Genomic DNA, 17740 nt, shown 5'->3' on the forward strand with positions numbered 1-17740 from the left:
CAATTAGTTTTCTGAAGCACAGTTATGACGGAGAGAAGTCTGAGCTATGGAAAGTGTGAGGATGTACGTGGCTGGATGAGCTGCCTTCAGAGAGCCACTAGCAATATAGCATCTGTGTTTAAATGTAGAGCTTTAGACCAAGCCTAGAACTGGAGAAGGAGTTTGAAAGAATGAGGTTACAGGGGCTGTGGGCTCCACCTGGGGAGGTGAAGGGATCTAGCCTGTGTTTTCGGATTTTTAATTGGTAGTTATGATTTCATTTGCCTCCTGATTTCCCAGGGTTTGTCAGAGCAAAGTATGGTAGATGGCAAGGCATGCTGCTCCTTCCTGGGCTGAAGTCAAGGCTGCCTTCGCTTTCAGATTTCTTCCAGAATAGGGCAGTGCTGGATGTGGCCTGCAAGCTAGGCTTTCAAACCAGCTCCTCAGTGATAACTCACTTTCTGAAGTGAAGCTGGAAGCTTCCGTGGGCGTTCTGGTTTTTAATAAGAATGAGTGGACACACTCTAGAGGAAGACGTTGATTTAGTATGTCTTAAAATGTGTTTTTAATCTTGTAAATGCTCTCAACGTCCCTTGGTAGAAGTTCGCCATGAAGCCCACCTGCCTGGACTGCAGTTTTGCCAGCATCAGCCGGGAGAGAAGTAAGACACTGCTCTTCCTTCGTAAGGGCTTGTCGCTGACGCAGAAGGAGAGGGTGAGATTACCAAGGTGTAGTGAAAGCTGTTTCACTGCCATGCAGTCTGTCATGGTTACTTGTTCTCTGCTCAGTGACTGCAGCCGTTGTCAAACTGTTCGGGGCCAGCTGCAGCAGGCTTTATTTGTGATAGGAGTCCTGAAGTGCTTTTGTAAATACAACCTCTTACAGCGTTCAGGAATTGGTGACTGCAAGATGATTGTTCGGGTTGGACTGTTCTGTGGCCACTGTATTTGGCGTTGTCTTTTTATTGTCATTTGTTTTTTAGGAGTACTAAATCCTATTATTATTGATGTTAGTGTGTTTATTAATGCCACTGGACAGCAAGGTGAGGGTTTGGTGGCACTTCATTACAGCCAGTATTTGCACTCAAGAAATATGAACCGTGTCCTGCTTCTGCTGAATGTGGTGATGTGGCAGTCAGCCCTCTATACCTGTGTTTGATCTGGGCAACTGAACTTCATTCCTTGAATGTCCGGAGAACCTGCCTGGAAGCACTTGCCATCTGCCGGTGTGTTTGTCTATCAGCTATGTCATTGCTCCTGGGGTTAAAAGCTGTGGTGTGGATGTTTTAACGTGTCCTGCCTGTGCTGATGCATGGGCTGAGAGAACTGAGAAAGCGGAAGCTACTCGCTCTGCAGCCGACTCGGGAGATTTTGGCACCTGCTCAGTTTTTGCAACTTTTGTCCAGTGAACCTGTGAGGTACCTGGGAAACATTTCGTGTGTGGTCTGTAGCGCTTGTAAGGAACATAGCAATGAAATATGAAAGCTGCTCAAGGGATATGTAAGTTGGTTTGTGCTGTGAGGTCTCCAGCCACAATGCAAAATTCAGTCTGTCATCTAAGATACGTATCCCTTTCCTCCATCAGGGATTGAACAAGAGCCGATAGCGATGGGGTGTTGGTGCTAGCATGAGGTGTGCTGCCTGACAGCCTGAAAGGTTTTGTTGAACCACTGCCCATCAGAGCTGAAAGTCTCACGGTGTTATTGTCAAACCACAGAAAAATACATGAGGAAAAATGACATGTACTGTTTGAAAACTAGCTCTAGGGCGAGCAAGAATGACTGAACAAATCTAATTTTCAGCTCATTCAAATCTGAAGTAGATTCGAACTTTTGGAAGCTGGGAGTGAATCCTTCCCTCTTCAGCGTGAGACCAGTGGCATTAAACAGGGCAGGGTGTTCTCTCCTCAGGGAGGCTGTCTCCATTTGCAGGCCGCTCGTGCTCCATGCGGATTGTGATGCCGTGGAAGCTTCGGCCGGAGCCGGGGGGGGGGCATCTCCCAGCTGTGCCCGTGCTGGGCTTGGGACGGGGTCACCTCACCCACCTGGGTGCCCGCGTTGGAGCTGCTCAGCTCCCCTTGTGCTCGCGGGAGGTTTGGGAGATTCATCTTGTCCTGAGGCAGGTGTGTGGGGTTGGTGGGTGGAACTGTCTTCTGCACCCCGCAGTGGCTGTAAAAGCAGACAACCAGCTTGCGCGTGGGCACCTCTGTCATTCAGTGCCCCCGGGCTCCCTCACAGCTGCTGCCTCCTCAGCCAGCTCGCGGGGACGTGGCGTTTGTCCCCCGCCTCGCTGGCATGTCCCCAGAGCTCTGCCGCGTCCTGTTTGTTCAGGGCCATTCAGGTCCCCACCTCCAGCTCAAACAAAGGCAGGGCCTGCGCCGAAGGAAGGTGCTCGCAAGCCTGTCCCCCGGCCGTACCCCTCACGCACACGGTCCGGCCTTGCCCATGCTGAGGAGCGACTAAAAAAATGCTGGGTTGAAGCACCTGGATGGGTGGGTGACGCTTCCCAGGCCCCCGAGGAGAAGCAGGACCCCTCGCTGTGTGACGCTGTGGGAGGTAAGGTAGGGAAGCCACGGGTTTTCCAGGCATCTCCCTAAGGTGTGGGGCACCAGCTGGTGGGGCAGGAGACACAGCCCCTGCTTCTCGGAGCCTTGTGGTTGCTTCCCCAACACGAGGGTCCGATCCTGAACTGCTGTGGCAATCGGCTGGTATTTTTATTGATGTCTGCTGGGAGCAATGAGCAGGTCCTGCACGTGAAGGGGCTCTGCTGCAAGGTGCTCCCGGGAGCTGCTTCTGGAGCAGTTTGCTCAGCACAGATCCGTGTGTGACAAAAGGGCTGCTGGCTGTGATGGGGCTTCTTAGGGGGTAGATGGGCCCTGAGCTTTTCAGGATGTTAGATACGGGATAATGGGGGTGCTTCCTTGGGGAGGTTTCATGCTTGGCCCTTGTCTCCCCACCTTGCTTTTGGCCATGGCGGTGAGGTGCATTTGGATAACGAGCGCTTGCCCCACCGTGCTGCTTGCTGGGGTGCTTCTGGTGACAACTGTGGGCAGCTGCTGGGTGCATGGGCTCTGCTACAGCCTGAGATGAACCAAACCAGTAACCAACTGGCTCTTTAGGCCATGGGACTCTCTTTGGGAAACCTGGTCTACTGGGAGCTGATGGGGTTCATCTGTTGGAGGAGGGGAAGAGCATCTGCAGTTACAGGGTGTTGAAGAGAGCTTTAAACTAAAGCTGGCAGGGGAGGGAAACCTCATTGCTAGCTCTTGTTCTCAAGGGGGACGTCAACTTCCCAGATGTCTGCTGGAAATATGATAAGGCAGAGAGGAGACAGTGTAGGAGGTCCCTGGAGAGTGTGAAGGATAACTTCCTGACGCAGGTGGTGAGGGAACCGACTGCAGTCTTGGACAGAGTGATCGTGAAGAGTTTTTGATCTTTGGTTAAGTAAGGAAGGCAGTTAGTGGAACTGCTACCTTGGATTTCCAGAGGGCAGGCTTTGGCCGGTTCAGAGACCTGGTTGACAGAGTACATTGGGAGGGGGTTCTGAAAGGCAAAGGAGTCCAGGAAGTCGGGACTTTCCTCAAGAATGAAACCTTGAAGTCCCAGGAGCAGGCCATCTCAATGCCAGGAAAAAGGCTGGCAGGGGAGAAGAGCAGCATGGCTGAACAGAGAGCTTCTGGAACTCAGGGAGAAAAAGAGAGTTTATGACCTCGGGAAGAAGGGGCAGGCAACTCAGTTTTTGTTGAGTTCTCCCTTGAGTTGTGCAGGGAGAAAATTAGAAAGGCCAAAGCCCAGCTGGAACTCAGTTTGGCTAGTGCAGTAAAAGATGATACAAATAAATATTTTATAAATACTTTCATAAATACATCAACAGTAAAAGGAGGATTAAGGAGAATCGACACCCTTTATTGGATGTGAGGGGAAACAGTGACAAAAGGTGAAGATAAGGCTGAAGCACCTACTGCCTTTTTTGCCTCAGTTTTTATTAGTAAGGGCAGTTGTTCTCCGGGTACCCAGCCCCTGAGTTGAGAGACAGTGACAGGGAGCAAAATGAAGCTCCTACAATCCAATGGGAAACTGTAAGTGACCTATTACATCATCTGAATATTCACAAGCCTATGGGGTCAGATGGGATCCACCAAGCGGTACTGAAGGAGCTGGTGGAAGTGCTAACCAAGCCGCTTTCGGTAATTCACCAGCAGTCTTGACCAGCTGGGGAGGTCCCAGTTGGCTGGAGGTCCGTGAGTGTGACGGCCATCTACAAGGAGGGATGGAAGGAGGACCTGGGGAACTACTGGCCTGTCAGTCTGACCTCAGTGCTGGGGATGTTAATGGAGCAGATTACCTTGAGTGCCATCACATGGCACGTACAGGATAAACAGGTGATCAGGCCAGTCAGCATGGGGTAATGAATGGGGTCCTGCTTGACTTACCTGGTCTCCTTCTATGACAAGGTGACCCACGGAGTGCATGAGGGGAAGGCTGTGGATGTTGCTTACTTGGATTTTAGTTAAGTGTTTGACAGTTTCCCACAGTGTTTTCCTGGAGAAACTGGATGCTCATGGCTTGGACGGGCGTACAGTTTGCTGGGTGAAGAACTGGCTGACTGGCTGGTCTCCAGGAGTTGTAGCGAGTGGAGTTCAATCCACCTGATGGCTGATCACAAGTAGAGTTGCCCAGGGCTCAGTACCAGGGACAGTTTTGTTTAGCACTTTCACCAGTGACCTGGACTGAGGACAGCTTTGCAGAGGGACCGGGACGGGCTGGATGGCTGGGCCACATCCAGCCGCACGACTTCCAGCAAGGCCGGGCAGCGGGTGCTGCGCCTGGGTCACCACAACCCTGTGTAGCGACACCGGCTCGGGGGAGAGTGGCTGGAAAGCTGCCCAGCAGAAAAAGGACCCGCGGGTGCTGGTCAACAGTCACCCGAGCGTGGGCCAGCGCTGTGCCCGGGTGGCCAAGGTGGCCGACGGCATCCTGGCCTGCGTCAGAAACAGCGTGGCCAGTGGGACCGGGGAGGTGGTTGTCCCCTTGTGGTGAGACTGCACCGCGAGTGCTGCGTCCGAGTTGTTGGACATATTCCTGGTGGCGAGCTGAGCAGGGTCCTGCCTTGCCCAGCTCGCGTGACAGGCAGGCAGGAGCTCCAGGCTGAGGGCCTGGTGGAGGAGCCAGCAAGGCTGCACACACCTCCGGCATCAGGACCCTGACACCACCGGGGCACTCAGCCCTTCTCCTAGGCCTGGAGCGCCTCTGTTGGCTTCTCAGCACCTGGAGTGGCTGCTGGCATGAGGGCTCGCCATGCAGCGGAGGAGGACCTCGGATGATCCCCACAGCAGTCTGGTAGGACAGGACAGCGGCGGACGAGTAGCCTGCTATGGGAGCCTGAGCGAGGATGCTGTGGAAATCTCCCAGGTGGGTGGCCATACCATGGGGTAGGAGAGGAACCAGGGCAGCTGTGAACAGGGCAGGTTTGCCAGTTTGTTCTGGGACAGTCCCCTGCCCTTCTAGGTAGCTAGCAATCCAGCTGTTTGGGGACTACCAGCTCTTATTGCTGTTGATGCCTTATTTCCAGGCTGGCAACACATCCCTGGGTGAGAAGAGCACGGCCAATGTCTTCAGCGACGGCTGCACAAGGATAGGTGAGGGAGAGAGGCTGATCTTTGAGGCCTGTTTCCTTTCATTGTGGCGAGAAGGCAGGGGCTGGATAGGCTCCCCTGTTGGGCTGAGGAGGATGGGGAATGTCCTCCATCTTCACAGCTGGAGCTGGTGGCAGCATGGCCTGTCGATAGCAGCTGATCCCTGGCAGTCTTCAGAGCCTCAGCCTGTCCCTTATTAGGGTCTTTGAGCTTCCTGCCACGAGCTCTATCTTCCTGCTGCAGATTTCGTCCTTGTGTGGGAAACAGTCCCCAGGGAGCTGAGCGGGCAGAAGGGCAGCCGTGAGAACAGGGCCTTGCAAGAGAGATCCACCACCATCCACAGGACCTGGCGGAAGAAGTTCCTGGACAAGCTCCATGCTGCTGGCCTCCACATGGAAAAGGTACCCAGGGACCTGACCTTCTCCCTGCTGCATCAACCATTGCTCAGGGATGATGGCATTGTGCCCTGGCCCCAGTAGAGCAGCCCGGGCTTGCAGGGAGCCAAGCAGGAGCACATGGCGGGACCTGATGAGGGCTCCATCCCAGTGGGCTGGCTCCCGGGGGCAGTGAGGGGTGGCTGGGCTGATCCTGACAGATCCTGCAGGGACCTGTACCAGTGCCAGCAGCCTCATCCCCACCCGGGCCTCCTCTCCCACCAGCACACGGCCCGCGTGGAGAAGAAGGTGGTGCACTACCTGCTGCTGAGTGCGCCCTGGAGTGTGCTCTGCTACTATGCTGAGGAGCTGCAGCTCCGTGTGCCGTTGCAGGTAAGGCCAGGGTGCCTCGGCACGCCGGGTCAGGGGACAGTGCCACCAGCACTGCCAAGTGCCCAGGCATTGTGCTGCACCCCACGGTCCCACGCTTTGCTGCCATCTCCCTCCCTCTCCCTCCTTCTGAGACGTTTTGGCTGTGTGTGCTCAGGCGCTGCCCAACCAGACCTCCCACTGGTCAGACAGAGTGCTGCGGCAGCTGGGCATCCCCAACGCCATGGCCCAGGAGGTCCCCAGCCTGCCACTGGACTACTACACCTGCCCCTTCAAGGTCAACAAGCTGCAGTGGTAAGCACCCCAGGAGAGGCTGCGCAGGCCATTCCTTCCCTCTGCCCGTGCACAGCACAGCCAGGAGCAGCAGCTCCTCACCCCCACCAGCATCCTAGGGCCAAGCTGCTCCTCTGTGTAGGTTCCTGGGGAGCGACAAGCAGGACACCTTCTTCTCCACAACTCAGAGGCACCAAATCGTGAGCACCAGGGGCTGCCATGGTCCCCTTCCCTGGTCCTGGGTGGGCTGGAGGGTCTGGGGGAGCAGCTCTGCAGGCAGGTGGCACAAACATGGGGGGTGTCAGATGTCCCCAGATAGGTTGCTGTGTGTAAAATACCACCGATGGGATAGAAGGTATGGGTAGAGACCCTCCTGCTGCTGGTCAATATTTGGGAAAGGGCATGACAACGTTTTGGAGGATCAGGCTTGGAGGCGAAGAGTCAATGGGTGGTGGGGACCCCAATCCATGTGGCTGAAGCCCCCTCCCTGCCTCGTCCTTTCCTCCGCAGCTCTACGAGATCCTGGCCACCACGCAGTATGGCTGCTCCAAGGAGCGGGAGGTGGGGGTGGACCGGCTGCTGAGCGAGGGTGTCTTCACTGCCGCATTCCCGCTGCATGAGGCAAGGCATAGTCCCAGCCCCGGGGCTCCCTGACGGACCCACAGCCCTGGCCGGGCCCTCGCCCATGTCCCCCATCCTCGTAGGGCTCCTGCGAGGCCCTGCCGGAGGGGCCAGCCTCTGGCAGCCCCAGCCCGCGCCAGGTCCTTTTCCAGTACTGGGCCAACTGGAGGAAGTGGAGCAAGTACCAGCCTCTGGACCACGTCCGCAAGTACTTTGGGGAGAAAGTCGCTTTCTACTTCGCCTGGCTGGGTGAGTGCCACCGGCTCCAGAGCAGCCCTCAGCTCCTGGATGGGGTCCCCGGATGAAATGTGCTCGTCCCTGTGCACTGCCTCGGGTGGGAAACCCTTGGTGGCCTGCCAGTCCTGGTCACCTTCAGCCCTTCCCCAGCACCTCGGGGCTCCTCCTGGGTCTCTCCTCCTGGCCCCAGCCTGCTTTTGCTGGAAGCAGAGCGATGCCCACCTTGGTCCTGCCTGTGTGTGGTTGCAGCTCTGTCCCAGGATGTTCTCCAGTTTGGAGGCACCACAAGTCAGCCGTGACACATATATCTAGAGCCTCAAGTCCGTGTTCAGGTCTTCCAAGCCCTGTGTGGCTTTAGGCTGGTGCTGGGCTGGGTTTGGGCAGCACTTGTCCTCGGGGACTGCGGTGGAGGCCGACAGGACTCATGCTGCCTGTCCCTGCTGCCCGCAGGCTTCTACACGGGATGGCTCTTACCCGCTGCCGTGACGGGGACTGTGGTGTTCATCGCAGGCATTTTCCTGGTGTTCAGTGACGTACCTGCGTAAGTGTCCCCACCTCCCCAGGGGAGAAACGGTGAGAGTCTGAGCTGAGCCCTGCTGCATGCTCCTTCCCTTGCCTGCAGGCAGGAGATCTGTGAGAGCAAAGAGCAGTTCCGGATGTGTCCGCTCTGCAAGTCCTGCCCCTACTGGCAGCTCTCCGACACCTGCAGCACTTTCATGGTGAGGTCCTGGCTCCACAGGGGAAGCATGGCGCCAGGGGTAGAGCTCCATCCCTGCGGTCACTCGTAGGGCCGGGTTGTAGGATGCCCGCAGGGATTTGCCCTCTTCACTCCTGCTAATGTAAGACCGTGTCCCTGGGGTGGACATTAGGCCGTGTCTCCACGATGGACATGGTGGATGTGAGACCTTGTCCCCATGGTGGACAAGAGACCATGTCCCTCAGGTGGGCTGGGCCACGTTAACCAGCAGCTCCCGCTGCCCTGGCCCGGCCCTCATGCCCGCTCTGCCCACAGGCGGGCCGTCTCTTTGACCACGGTGGGACCATCTTCTTCAGCATCTTCATGTCCCTATGGGCAGTGCTGTTCCTGGAGTTCTGGAAGCGGACAAACGCATCCCTGGCACATCGCTGGGACTGCTCTGAGTTTGAGGACATTGAGGTGGGGTCCGGCCCTTTGCAATACATTCCAAAACCATATGGACAAAAGCCACCGGATGCCTCTGATGCCTTTTCCCCCTCTTTCCCAGGAGCGGCCCCGGCCCCAGTTCACTGCCATGGCTCCCATGACGATAATAAACCCTATAACTGGGGCAGAGGAGCCGTATTTCCCCAAGCGCAGCCGCATCCATCGAATTGTGGCTGGTTTGGTGGTCATTATAATGTTGGTAAGATCACAAGGGCTGGAGAAGTGGGATGTGGTGGAATGGGATCTGTTTGAGGAAAGAGCGTGTGGATGAAGGTGGGGGTGGATGCGTGTCCTCTGGCTCTTCACCAGCTCAGTGCTGGAGCTCCCTCGCAGCTCCTGGTGCCCTGGGATAATAGTGGAGTTTTCCTTTGATGCAAGCTCTGATCCCTGCTCATACACAGCGCGCTGTGTTTGCAGATTGCCATGGTGGTGATGTTCGTGGTCTCCATTATCCTGTACCGGACAGTTGTTGCCATCCTCCTCTCCAGCTCAGGGTACTTCTGGTTTGTGGCTTCGGTAAGAGGTGGTCAGAGCTGCTCCAGGCCAAGCGGATGGGCTTGGTTTGCCAGCTCATTTGCCGCACTCTGCTGTGTGTGCTCTGCCTGCTTGCTTCCCCTGTAGGCATCGCGCATCGCCAGCATCTCCAGCTCAGTGGTGAACCTCTTCTTCATCCTCATCCTCTCCAAGATCTATATTTCCCTGGCTCATCTCCTTACCAAGTGGGGTAAGCTGATTAGGGTCCTGCAAGCTGGACGGAAGGAGCCCTTTGTAATGGCAAAGCACCAAACCCAACGAGCTCGGTGCTGGGACGCAGCCCCCCAGTAGGGGCTGGCTGATGTCAAGGGGAAGCTGAGTTGTGTGAAGTAGAGGAGAGCTGGGGAAATAGGACCTTAGGTGAAAAGTGTTTGGGCTGCAGAAAAAAAAAAAAAAAGTGAGTACAGGGGTTCCCTTCTGCTCAAGATTTTTTTTTTTTGGGGGGGGGGGGGTGGAGTGTTGTATGAAGAGTTTTGAGCTGACTGCTGGGGCTTGGGGGAGAAAAGTGCCTGGAATATTTTTACCATGTATAATGTGGTACACAGCCTGTTTCTGCTGAGAAGAGGGAATGAAGTTTATTTTTTTGGTGCAAAGCACACGGGTGTCTGGACATCTTGGGCTGACTTTGCGGGTAAAGCAGCAGGGTTGGGGCCGGGGCGCTGAGGCTCTGTTAGCACTGAGTCAGGGTGACGGCCACCATGAGGCAGGCAAGCACCTCAGAGCAGCGTGGGGCCACATCCCTGTGCTTCCCCCTGGCAGAGATGCACCGCACCCAGACCAAGTATGAGGATGCCTTTACCTTCAAAGTGTTCGTCTTCCAGTTTGTCACCTTCTACTCCTTTCCCATGTACATAGCCTTCTTCAAGGGCAAGTAAGTGGTAGGTTAACGGTTGGACTGGAGGACCTTGGAGGTATTTTCCAACCTAAAGGATTCTATAATTTGACGATTCTAAGGCCCGTGGGGGAAGAAGGGCCCTTCCCGCTCCCTCTGGGACCGCTGGGCTCTGCAGGGCTGGGCAGGGCGGCCTTGCAGGGCTGAAGGGCCTGGAGTGCTGCTGCCACCTCAGGGGGAGCACCATGGTGGGAGGATTGGGCCCGCCGGAGGGCTGGGGGACCCCCTCCTTCGGGGACACCACCGCCAGCTCCCTTAGTGAGGGAGACGACGGGTCCAGGTCTACCAGACCAGGCCCTTCGCTCGGTGACCCCTTTCCACAGCCAGCAGCAGAGCAGAAGGTGGGGTGGCAGAGGGTGGGCTGAGCCCCCGCAGCCCCCGGCGATGCTCCCCTCATGGCCCAGGGAACAGGGCGGCTGGAGGGAGCTGGGATGCCCGCTCACGGCTCTGCCGTGGCTCCCACAGGTTCGTTGGCTACCCTGGGAACTACCGGAGCTTTTTGGGCATCCGCAACGAGGAGGTGAGCGTGGTGCAGGGGGCTGGTGGTGATGTCGGCTTCGGGGCCGTGCCAGGACACGGCACGGTGCCTGTGGGGCATCCCTGAGCTGTGCTCACCCAGCAGGATGCATTCCCCTGGCTGCCAGCCTGGCCCAGGCCGGTGCTCACCGTGGTGACCCCATCCCCTGCTCGGGGTCTGGGTGCTGGGTCTCCCCCTGTGCCAGGAGCTGCGTGCTGAAGGACCCCCCCTCTCCCCGCAGTGCAGCCCAGGTGGGTGCTTCATCGAGCTGGCCCAGGAGCTGCTGGTCATCATGGTGGGGAAGCAGATCATCAACAACGTGCAGGAGGTGGCCATCCCGTGAGTACTGCGGCAGCAGCACCCATCGCGCACCCTGTCTCAGGGCAGGGCAAGCCCTGAGCGGTGCAGAGGCTCCTCTGGGGGGTGCTTGGCCGGTGCCGCGGGCTGTGGTGTGGGACACAGCCCCTCTTTTCTCCCCAGGAAGCTGAGGTGTTGGTGGCACAAGCACAAGCTCCTCTCCACAAAGAAGAAGGCCGTCGGGGAGGGTGGGCTGGTCCCGGCGGAGCAGGCACCCTGGGTGGTCAACCACCAGCTGCTGGCCTTTGAGGGGCTGTTTGATGAGTACCTGGAGATGGGTAGGAACCGGCCCCGCACCCGGCCATGGGGAGGGGGAGAGCACGGCGTCAGGCTGTGCAGTCCCAGCGAGGGGAGCCCCTTTCCCTGTGTCCGCCTCCTCCCTGCTGGCCTGGGTTAAGGCACAAAATATTCCTCGGGCTGGGCTTTACGCTGGAGTCCAGCCCGAGTCCCACCTCAAGCCCTCCTTGGGGGCTTCCAGCTCTGTGCCCACGTGGGGCCTCGGGGCTCGGTGAGGCTCTCGCAGGCGCCTGGAGCTCTGGGCTCTGCTCAAGTGGGAGCAGTGGGAAGGGACTGGGAGACGCTGCAGTTGTCGCTGCTGCTCTCAACCTGTCCTTCCCCTCTCCTCCTCTTTTTCCTTCCAGTCCTGCAGTTTGGCTTCATCACCATTTTCGTGGCTGCCTGTCCCCTGGCACCCCTCTTTGCCCTGCTCAACAACTGGGTGGAGATCCGCCTGGACGCCCGCAAGTTCGTCTGTGACTACCGGCGGCCCGTGGCCGAGCGGGCACAGGGCATCGGCATCTGGTTCTCCATCCTGGAGGTCATCACCCACCTGGCTGTCATCAGCAACGTACGCTGGGCAGCGGGGTGGCGGTGGCAGCGCTGAGGGGTTGCAAATGGAAAATCAGGGAAAAAAGCTCTGTTGGCTGGCTCAGTGAGGAGGGCGGGTCTGCCTTTGCAGAGGTGCGCTTCCTCTGGGACAGGCAGGCAAAAAACTCAGAGCCGTGGGGCAGGGCGGCGGGGCTGGGGCCTCCCCCAGCTGCGGGACTTCTGCAGCACCTCTCCCTCCCCCCAGGCCTTCCTCATCGCCTTCACCTCCGATTTCCTGCCCCGCGTGTACTACGAGTACATCCACGACAGCAGCCTGCGTGGCTACGTGAACTTCACCTTGGCCTACGCGCCGTGGGACTTTGTCCAGCAAAGCAACACCATGTGCAGGTGGGAGCTCCTTCCCACCTCGGCTTTTGGCTGCTGCCACCTCCTTCCCAGCAAGTATTTCGTTCAGCACAGAGGCCGTCAGCCAGGTCCAGGCTGTCCGCCTGCTTTCCTGAGGTGCTCATCCCAGGGTTTGCCCAGCACGTGCCCATGGGCTGGGGCAGGGCAGGTGGTGTGGGGGCAAGCAACCTGTCTCAGTGACTCCCCTGATCCCTCCCCACCCTTGGTTTAACGTGCCTGAGTGTTTTGGAGCAATGACTTCAAAAGCTCTCCAGCTGTGGAGAGATTTGCTTCACCAGAGGAAGAAAATGTCACAACCTGTCTGGGGAGATGGCCAAAAGTGCCCCAGGGCTGGGCTGCCTGCTGCTCGGCCCTCTGCCGCGATCACATCCTGCGGTGACGCGTGATGGTGACGCCAGCCGCGGGGCGGGTGGGTGCAGTGATGGCTGCACGTGGCTTCTACAGGTACAGGGCGTTCAGAGACCAGGATGGAAATTTGACGTTGACCTACTGGCACCTGCTGGCCGTACGCTTGGGCTTCGTCATCGTGTTTGAGGTACCAGCGCCAAGCCCCGCGGGGAGACACGGGTGCTGGGTGGAGCTGTGCCAACCCCTCCGTCCCTCTCGCTTCCAGCACGTGGTTTTCTTTATTGGGCGTGTGATCGCCTGCCTGGTTCCTGACATTCCTGAGTCGGTGGAGGTCAAGGTGAAGCGCGAGCGGTACCTGGCCAAGGAGGCCCTGGCTGAGAACAAGGTGTGTGCAGCTGCCTTTCGTGCTGGTTCCGTGGTACCTGTATGGAGCTCCAGCACCTTCTGCGAGTGCAAACAGCAGCTCCCTTTTTCCATGATTCAGGTCCTTTTGGAGAGACGGGAGACAAGAAGCAAGGCCAGCACCGCGGATCCAGCAGCAAGCAGGGACTGGGAAACCGAGCAGGTTGAGGGCAGCTGAGAGCCGCAGCGTGCCCCAGGACCACAACCTGCTCCTCCTCACAGCAGCGTGGAGCCGTGGGGCAGCATGCCGGCCGGCCAGTCCTGCTGGGCTGGCTCAGGGCAGCTCTGCCACACGGACACCAGGGCTAGGCTGCTGCTGCAGGCGGGGAGGGAGGCAGCCAGCTCTGGGCATTTGTCCAGGCTCACTGCGTTACTACGAGGGAACTGCCCCGTGGCGTAAATGAATTAAAGGTGGCCAGCCACACCGAGGTCCTGGGCTGGTAGGCCTCCCTGCTGGTGCTCAGCTAGCAAAGGCAGGCTCTTGCCTGCAGCTGCTGCTAGGCTGGTCAGCACAAGCACAGGTTGACTTGCCCCCGCCTGGGGTGAGTCGCGGTAGGGCTGCCTGGACTGGCTGTTGCTTCTGCTGTCTCCTGCGCCGGGTGCTTACCGTAACCGCAGCGGGAGGCTTTGCTCCTGCCACCCTAAGTAAGTAGGTAAGAAACAGCTGAGCTGTGGGAAAGCTATGGGGACCCCACGCGAGGGTGGGAGGTGTGCTGCTATCATTTGACATGGGCACCATGGGGGGAAACAGCCCCTGAAAAAAGCTTTGCTTCTCAAGAGCAGCAGCTTGGCCCTGGCAGGCGGGCACTGGGCAGGAGCGAGAGCTGCAGAAGGCAGAGGTTCTCATCGGGGTGGGCAAGAGGGACTGCAGCTGCTGCCTCCCTCTCCTCCCCTGTACCAGCAGCAGCCGTGGCATCACCTTGCTGGCTGTGAGCACGTGGGTGCCTTCCTCCACTGCTGCTGGGCGCTGCTCTCACCTCCCCTCAGACCAGCGTTCTCCGTGCGCATCCCTCCTCAGCAAGGGCACTGCCGCAGCAGAGGCTCACACGTGCAAGCTGGGGCTCCTCAAGTTGGGCTGAACCCAGCCAAGCGGGGGCTGCCCTGGATCTCAACCCACCGGTAGAAATAATATCCGTGACACTCCAAGCTGTTTCAGGTTTTATTTTAGAATTTATAAAATTCCAGTGTCATCCATACTCATGAGCCTTTTTACATGTTTGCATATAGTCTCCAAATTCCAAAGTTAAGGCCAAGGGATCATTGCTATGGAAACGTACAATATGGAAGACGTCAGAGAGGAAATGGACACATGCCACAGTCTGCTGCGGAAGGAGGGTGGTGGGGGACAGTACTAGGTACAATCACTTCATGACCTTCTTTAGAGTGGAGGGTCGGGCTGCGGGGCAGACCCAGACAGTGGCGCCCCAAATGTAACTCAAGCCTAGCTGTGCAACTGGTGAGGGCAGGGGGGCATAAAGAGGAAGGGGGGGGGTAGGCTTGGCGACATAGGACAGACCTAAGCTACAGGGGTATAACCATTTTCTGACAGACACGGATGGGAGGGTGTCACCCTAGTTCTGTCTGCCCCATCCTGTTAGCCGTCTCCCGGGGGAGGCAAAGCCACCCCATCCTTCAGGGGAGCTGGGTGCCCTGCGGCAGGACGCAGTTAGCTTCAGCCACATCTCGAATTTACAGAGAGCACTCTGAGATTTTGGTTCAACTTCTGCATAGCAGCCTCTACCACGAGGAGCTGGTGGGGGAAGGAGAAGCGTCGGCACGTCAGGCCTGTCGGACAGAGCTGAGGGTGCTGGAAAAGGCAGGAACGCTGGGCCCAGCCTGCCAGAATTCCTGCCTTTGCCCCATAAGCAGCACTAGAGAAGAGAGACTAGGGACTCCTGCTTGTCCAAGAGCTGAAGCAGCTGGGCTAGAGGAATGGCTCAGACTACAACCTTCTGTAGGACAGAGGCAGGGAAAGGAGGGAACACAGGGACTCCCTGCCCCCTGCCTCCCTCCACAAAGACACGGTTTTCCTCTTACTGGCTGGAGAAGCTCGGGCACAGCTCCCTCAGAGCAAGCCATGGCAGGGCCCAGGCACAAGCAGCCCAGAGTATAGAGCACGGATCACCCTCTCCAGCCCATACAATGGAGGCCTCGGGGAGGGCTTGACACACGGCACTGTCAGCCCCCTCGCTTTCAGTTCCCCTGTTCCATCAGAGCAGAAGCCTGACTCACCACCGCTGCAGCCAGGGGCTGCTGCTAGGCTGTGGCAAAAGCCTTGGGGCCAAGCCCGGTTCTAGCTCAGAAAATCCTGCGGTCCTCTCCCATTCACCGCCTGCACGACCGTGACCGCTCTCAGCTTCCCTTCAGAGGAGCTCCCGCAGCCACTCCACAAAATGCTCCTCTTGCTTCTCCCCCAGGGTTCTGCTCTGGGTGCCAGGGTGAGAGTTGGAGCAGCTGCTCACCCACCTACGCTGGGAGGCCACCATCATACTGACTTTTGAGGTAGAAAGAAGGCAACAGTAATTGGTGTCCCTACCGCTCATGCTTAGAAGCTGCAGGGCTCGCAGCATCGCAACAGCTTCTCAAGGCTCCGCTTCCAACCAGCTTCTCTTGGGCCACGCCAACCCCAATCTGTCCCATCCAGTAACGCTGCCACGTGCTGGCTCACCTGCCTGCCCACACGGCTGTTGGGAAGGGTGCGCAAGGGAACGCGGGGAACTAGGAGTGGGGTCTGTCGTCACGCACTGGAAGACTCATCAAGCGCGCAGGCTGGGGCTGTGCTCGGTGTGGCGCGAGGGAGCGCCCGCCACGCACTGCACTCCGAGGTGTTCACCTGACCAGGGTAGCCGTACTTTGTTCTGGTCCCTTCCATCTCTGCTGCCTCTACAGCCTACTGAAGGTTTTGTTCCTTGAAAAAGTTAAGTTTCTGACCTTTTAGATTATTTTAAGCTCTCCCCACAGTCAGCTATCAGCATTAAATGAATTTTTGGCAGTTCAAAGGAAAAAAGTTGATTGCACTCTACAACGGTAAGGTAAGGCCTGGGATAAACACAAAGGAAAGAGGGCAAACGTTTTGGCTTTAGAAAGTCAAGGAAATTTATTTCCTGAGGTCATGAGACAGGAAGTAGATTCCTAGCCACAGTAAAGGAGGTCTCCTAATGAAGGCGAGAATGCCTAGTAAGACATGCTCAAGAGAGCAGATTTTTCTGCTAGCGCTTGGGAAGCTGTAAATCTTAGCCACTTTGAGTCAATTATGAAGTTTCTAACAAAAACACACACATTTAGTGTTTGAATCTGACTGGAAGTCTTGTTCCAAAGAAGAAAAGTATATCCATCAAGAGATGAGAGTGAATCCTAGCCATGGTGATAGCTGAGGGGAGCGGGATGGGGTCTAGCACTCCAGACACCATTAGGAGACCTCTTGGGGCAATTGACTTGTGCTCCAGCCGCTGGGTCAGATTTCAGACAGGAAGTATTTGTGGCAGGTTAGTGTCAGGTCAGCGGGCTGGAGGAGATGTTTCTGCTTCCAGGTCATTATCGTTTGGGTCCCCAGGGAAGAGTCTTGGGGGCGACTTGAGCCCCAAAGCTGGGGAAATCTTCAGAACTGCTCATATCAGGGGCCTAGAGCAAACAAAAAGGGAACAAGTTAAGCTCCTGCCCTGCTGTGAACCTGTACAGTACCCCTGTGCTAAGCAGCATTTCCTGTGTCCCATGGGCAGAGACAAGGAGCGAGGGCTGAGCAGGATCATTACGTCCTTTGGACTGCTCTAGGTGGACAGTTGAGCCTCCAGAGACGGCATCAAGGATGGTGCGGACAGAAGCACACAGCAGGTGGATCAGGGGCTCTGAGAGCCCAACCGCGGTAACTCGGTCGCTGGAGCAGGGTCAGGCCACCGGGGCAGCTGAGAACAGAGCTGCCACGTGCCCCAGTTCACTGCTCCCAGACAGAACACAGCTACAGACACTGAGCTCGTTCTGTGCTGCGGCAGAAGTCAGAGGTGCCAGGGCCCCATGGCAACCCCTAAAACCAACATGACCTGGCAGGACCCTTTCCGGTAAGGACTCCCCGTCCCCAGCAGCCCCACTGTATCCACCACAGGCAAGGTGTTTGGAAGAGGAGACAGCAGTGCTTTGGAAGCTGGAGGCAGAGCCTAGGCTTGCCCTCAGCTTGCCCAGGCCACACGGACCAGGACGGCCCCTCACGGCCTTCTTCCCTGCCACCAAGGAGAGAGGAGGGAGAGCGCTGTTTTCCCAGTTGAAATGGGAGGGCCAGACCCCAGAGCCAGCCCTTGGCAGCGCCACACTCCCCGTGCCCCCGTGCCCGCAGCAGAAGCAGCACTCACCTTTTCATTGTTGACAGTGGCCCAGGGGGCATCTCTCACCACAAAGCCCTTGGATGGGGCCTTGGACTCTTCATGGGAGGAGGGCTTCATGTACACCTGCATTGCCTCGTTGTCCACCACATCTGCAAGCTGCAGTCACATGGCCCGGTTAGGAGGTGGATCGTGACAGTTCCTCAAACTGGTGTAACCCCTCCACCCCCAAACTACACCTCAACATGCCGCACCCTGTCCAAGGTCACTAGCCTGTTCCACGACCACTGAACACGGCGTTTCTCCGCTAGTTTGAGGGCCACCAACCCCTAGGCTGCAACCGATGCAAGCTGCAGCAAGGCAAGCACGCGCACATCTTGGTGGTGTCCCAACATGCTCGTTCGCTGTCCCCTCCTGGACAGCGGGGCCAGTCCTTGCACAGCCTGGGGCTCT

At 57.5% G+C, this 17740-nt stretch overlaps 2 protein-coding genes across 4 annotated transcripts in view; one reads left to right on the plus strand and one right to left on the minus strand.

Moving 5' to 3' along the window:
* The first annotated feature begins 650 nt into the window (after positions 1-650).
* ANO7 (anoctamin 7) lies at positions 651-13472 on the plus strand. 2 transcript variants are annotated; one of them, XM_013186190.3, is made up of 24 exons: positions 651-2100; positions 5203-5389; positions 5550-5616; positions 5857-6014; positions 6273-6380; positions 6535-6671; positions 6793-6850; positions 7161-7271; positions 7355-7520; positions 7959-8049; positions 8131-8227; positions 8521-8664; positions 8753-8890; positions 9109-9207; positions 9313-9415; positions 9985-10096; positions 10583-10637; positions 10876-10973; positions 11115-11269; positions 11633-11838; positions 12064-12206; positions 12669-12759; positions 12838-12957; positions 13057-13472. In XM_013186190.3, the coding sequence occupies exons 2-24, from the start codon at positions 5276-5278 to the stop codon at positions 13150-13152; spliced, it is 2667 nt and encodes an 888-aa protein (XP_013041644.3). In that variant the 5' UTR covers positions 651-2100; positions 5203-5275; the 3' UTR covers positions 13153-13472. The 2 variants fall into 2 exon arrangements, with proteins under 2 accessions (XP_013041644.3, XP_013041646.3); XM_013186192.3 differs by lacking the exon at positions 651-2100 and adding an exon at positions 2120-2533.
* Positions 13473-14120: 648 nt separating this feature from the next.
* HDLBP (high density lipoprotein binding protein) overlaps positions 14121-17740 on the minus strand; it is a 39766-nt gene continuing 36146 nt past the window's right edge. For both annotated transcript variants that reach the window (XM_048077307.2, XM_048077308.2), the window contains exons 27-28: positions 17318-17446; positions 14121-16595 (exon numbers count right to left, since the gene is read on the minus strand). In XM_048077307.2, coding sequence (XP_047933264.2) covers positions 16509-16595; positions 17318-17446 — 216 coding nt within the window. In that variant the 3' untranslated portion in view covers positions 14121-16508. The remainder of the gene's footprint in view (positions 16596-17317; positions 17447-17740) is intronic.

The sequence above is a fragment of the Anser cygnoides genome, chromosome 9 (assembly GCF_040182565.1).
Source record: "Anser cygnoides isolate HZ-2024a breed goose chromosome 9, Taihu_goose_T2T_genome, whole genome shotgun sequence".
Classification (NCBI taxonomy): Eukaryota; Metazoa; Chordata; class Aves; order Anseriformes; family Anatidae; genus Anser; species Anser cygnoides.

What these genes read in the sequence shown, in the direction of transcription:
- ANO7 (XM_013186190.3), top strand. Translation starts at nt 5,276, where the DNA reads ATGCAGCGGAGGAGGACCTCGGATGATCCCCACAGCAGTCTGGTAGGA. An exon ending in GTGCAGGAGGTGGCCATCCC is followed by an intron (nt 10,974 to 11,114) that starts GTGAGTACTGCG and finishes TTTTCTCCCCAG; the next exon opens with GAAGCTGAGGTGTTGGTGGC. An exon ending in AGGCCCTGGCTGAGAACAAG is followed by an intron (nt 12,958 to 13,056) that starts GTGTGTGCAGCT and finishes TCCATGATTCAG; the next exon opens with GTCCTTTTGGAGAGACGGGA.